General features: G+C 47.7%; 1 protein-coding gene across 1 annotated transcript in view; it reads left to right on the forward strand.

Annotated features, from left to right (window-relative positions):
• Window positions 1-3,284, forward strand: part of CPT1A (carnitine palmitoyltransferase 1A) — a gene marked incomplete in the record, with an annotated part of 77,446 nt that overhangs the window by 55,006 nt on the left and 19,156 nt on the right. The window contains 1 exon segment of the mRNA XM_027769414.1: window positions 2,736-2,852. Coding sequence (XP_027625215.1) covers window positions 2,736-2,852 — 117 coding nt within the window.

Here is a 3,284-nt window from a genome sequence, read left to right on the forward strand (position 1 = left end):
GCGGCCCAGCCTTGGTGGCCCAGTTTAGTGAACTGCAGTGCTGGAAGCCACTGGGTTTGAACCATGGGCTGGTTGATCTGAAACATGCTGGGTACATGTGCCTATGCTCAAGATCCTGATGAGCTGGAGGGCTGGGGAAAGTGGATCACAGCGTAGTGAGACCTTGTTGACGGTGTCTCGCTCACTCTCTGGCTTGTGTGTGTTATAATGAAAAATGAAACTTAGGGGCCAGCAGGTGGCATGGTGGTTAAGACTTTGGACTTCCACATGGTTGAGTGCAGTTCCAGTCCCAGACCTGGTGGCCTGCTTTCTGACTTTCTGTCTCTCTCCAGTGAGCATACATGTCCTACAGCAAGAATTAAAATAATAATAATAAAATAAATAATTCTTTAAAAAAGAAAAAAATTAAATAAAAAGAAAACTTTGATCTAGCCTGGTGGTGCAGTCAAATTATAGTGCTGGAAGGTATATGGCTAGACGCTTTGGGTTCATATTCCCCCACCAGCCTGAAAGCCCAGTGGGTGTGTGTGCCCAGCAGCCTGGTGAGCTGGAGAACTGGGAAAGGGGGTCACAGCATGACAAGCACCTGTCAGTGATGCTTCTCTATCTCTTTCTCTCTGCCTCACTCACTCTCTCATGGACATGTGCATGCACTGTTTATCATGTATAAGAACAAAGTTGAAGCCAGCTTTTTTTTTTTTTTTTGAGAGGTGTTTGCTATAGGGCACCTGCACTTACCAGAAAAACAGAGAGAGACAGAGAGATAGAAAGCAAGAAATCACCCCTCGAGGGGATGGCCATGCCGCAATCCCTTCTCTTCCATTCTCCTCTTGGGATCTTGGACACACACACACACAGCTTGGCATGAGTTTAACCCACTGGGTCTGGGACTCGAACCATGGTTGACTACCTGGGAGTCCAACGACATAGCCATTATGCCAGCTGCTGGTCCCAAAAACTTTGTTTGTTTATTTATTTATTTTAATTATTCCAGAGAGGGACAGTGCAAGAAAGAAGAGAGAAAGTGAGAAAGCAAGCTGCCAGATCTAGGCTTTGAACCGTGGTCGGCCATGTGGGAGTCCAGTGCCCTTAACCACCACACTACCTGCCAGTCCGTTTTTGACGTATTTTTTCAATATCCAGAGGGCACATACACTCCCCAGAGAAAGATGGAGTGGGAGGAAGTGAGGGATCACCCCCAATGGAGCACGGCCACACTTCAGTCCCTTCCCCTCCATTTCTCTATCTTGTTAGGATTATCATAATGCATTTTTTTTGTTTGTTTGGTTTGGTTTTTGCTATAGGGCACGTGCACTCGCCAGAAAGACAGAGAGAGACAAGAGAGAGAAAGCAAGAAATCACCCCTCGGGGGGAATGGCCACACCATAATCCCTTCTCCTCCATTTTCCTCTTGGGATTTTGGGCATGTATGCATGCGTGCTCAGTGTGAGTTTTAAGCTGTTGGGTCTGCGACTTGAACTGCAATCAACTACATGGGAGACCGGTGACATAACCATTACGCCATCTGCTGGCCCTCCCCGTCCCCAGCCTATTTTTAAGGTTCATAACACATACTAGTACTTTGCTCTTTTTATGGCTAAATAATACTCCATTGTATGGAGAAAACCACATTTTATTTTTCTTCAGCCGATGGGCATTTGGTTGTCCGCACTTTGGGGCTATTGTGAATAATGCTGCTGTGAACATTTGTGCACACATTTTCGTGTGAGCATATACTTCCCTTCCTTCTCGTTGAATATATACCTAGGAGTAGAACTGCTGGGGGTATTTCTGAGGAAGGACAGACATTCTTACCTGTGTTATTCACAAGACAGTGCTTAGAGAACATCGTTCCTGTCTGCTCGGTCACTGCTTGGGTGTCACTGGTGCTGCGTGGTACTGACCCGCAGAGGGTGCTCAGTAAATGCCATTGAAAAAGTTGGCTTAGGTTTACTCGCCAATGGAGAAAGATCAACCCCACCTAAACCTGGACACTGCCTCCCGAGGGAGCGTGAACTTGGCCAGCCGCTTCACCTCTCTGAGGCCCCGTTGTCTCATTTATACACACAGGCATGACAGTTACTGCCTTGCAGGCCAGACATAAACAGTTTGAGGGGTGGCACCTAGAAAGGCCCTAGCCTGGGACCTTGAAGGAAGCCCCGAGTGGCTTCCTACTGTGAGTTTGTGTCGGGTGCTGCCAGCACTACTCCAGGCTCTGTCCCTGACGAGTTGTGTGACTTTGAGTGAGCCGCTCTCCTCCTGTCTCATCTTTCTCCCTCCAGGATAGAGATGAGGCCCACCTCATTAGGGGCTACGCAGAGGGTTGTGCTGAAGGGTGCCTTTGGCGCATGAAGTGGCAGTGCTGGTTAAACCTTTGTCATATCAATGTAAGGAATAAGGATTCGTTCCCCTTGGGAGGTCCGACACATTTTATGTAACACTGTTAGTTATCATTTCTGAATTTCTTGCGGGGGGGAGCAGAAAGTGCATACGCTTGCCAGAGAGAGACAGAAGAGGGGGGAGCAACCCTCATGGCAGTGGTCATGCTTCACATCCTTCTCTTCCATTTTTCCCTTCCGACAGGATTTTGGGTATGCATACATACGCATGCGGCATGTTTCTCAAGCCACCGGGTCCAGATCTCGAACGGCATCGTTGGCTCTGTGGGATTCAGCCATCTTAGCCACCATACCACCAGCTGGCCCCTGAATTTACATCCTTTTCTTTTTTGCCAGTACGTCATGGCCACAGACAGCTTTCAGCTGGGCTACATGGAAGATGGACACTGTAAAGGGGACACCAACCCAAACATCCCGTACCCCACGAGGTTGCAGTGGGACATCCCAGAGGAAGTAAGTCCAGATACTGAATAACCGTTGTTTACTTGTGGTAGGAAGTAGATTTCCACACGGGCGCCTGAATCTTCCAGCCGTAGTTCCCACATGCTCACAGGTTTCCGTCGGAGGCCACCGAGACTGGACGTTGTGTGCTTGGAGAATGTTCCTGGGGCTGTGGTGCTGCCGTGGCTCCTGTTGCCTCAGAAGCCTTAGTCAGTATTTCTTCTTCCATCGCAAACTTTTAGCTAAATTTGTCAGTACTATTTCCAGTTCAAACTTAGCTAGACATCTATAAAATGTTCACAGTGAAAAAGTAAAAAAGAAAACCACCTAGTTTAGAGCTTGAATACTCAAAACTGCTCATTTAACTTTTTTTTAAGAGAGATTTTTGCTATAGAATGCGTACGCTCATTGGAGAGACAGACAGAAAGCAAGGAATAAACCCCC

The sequence above is a fragment of the Tupaia chinensis genome, unplaced genomic scaffold, assembly GCF_000334495.1.
Source record: "Tupaia chinensis unplaced genomic scaffold, TupChi_1.0 Scaffold149501_1, whole genome shotgun sequence".
Classification (NCBI taxonomy): domain Eukaryota; kingdom Metazoa; phylum Chordata; class Mammalia; order Scandentia; family Tupaiidae; genus Tupaia; species Tupaia belangeri.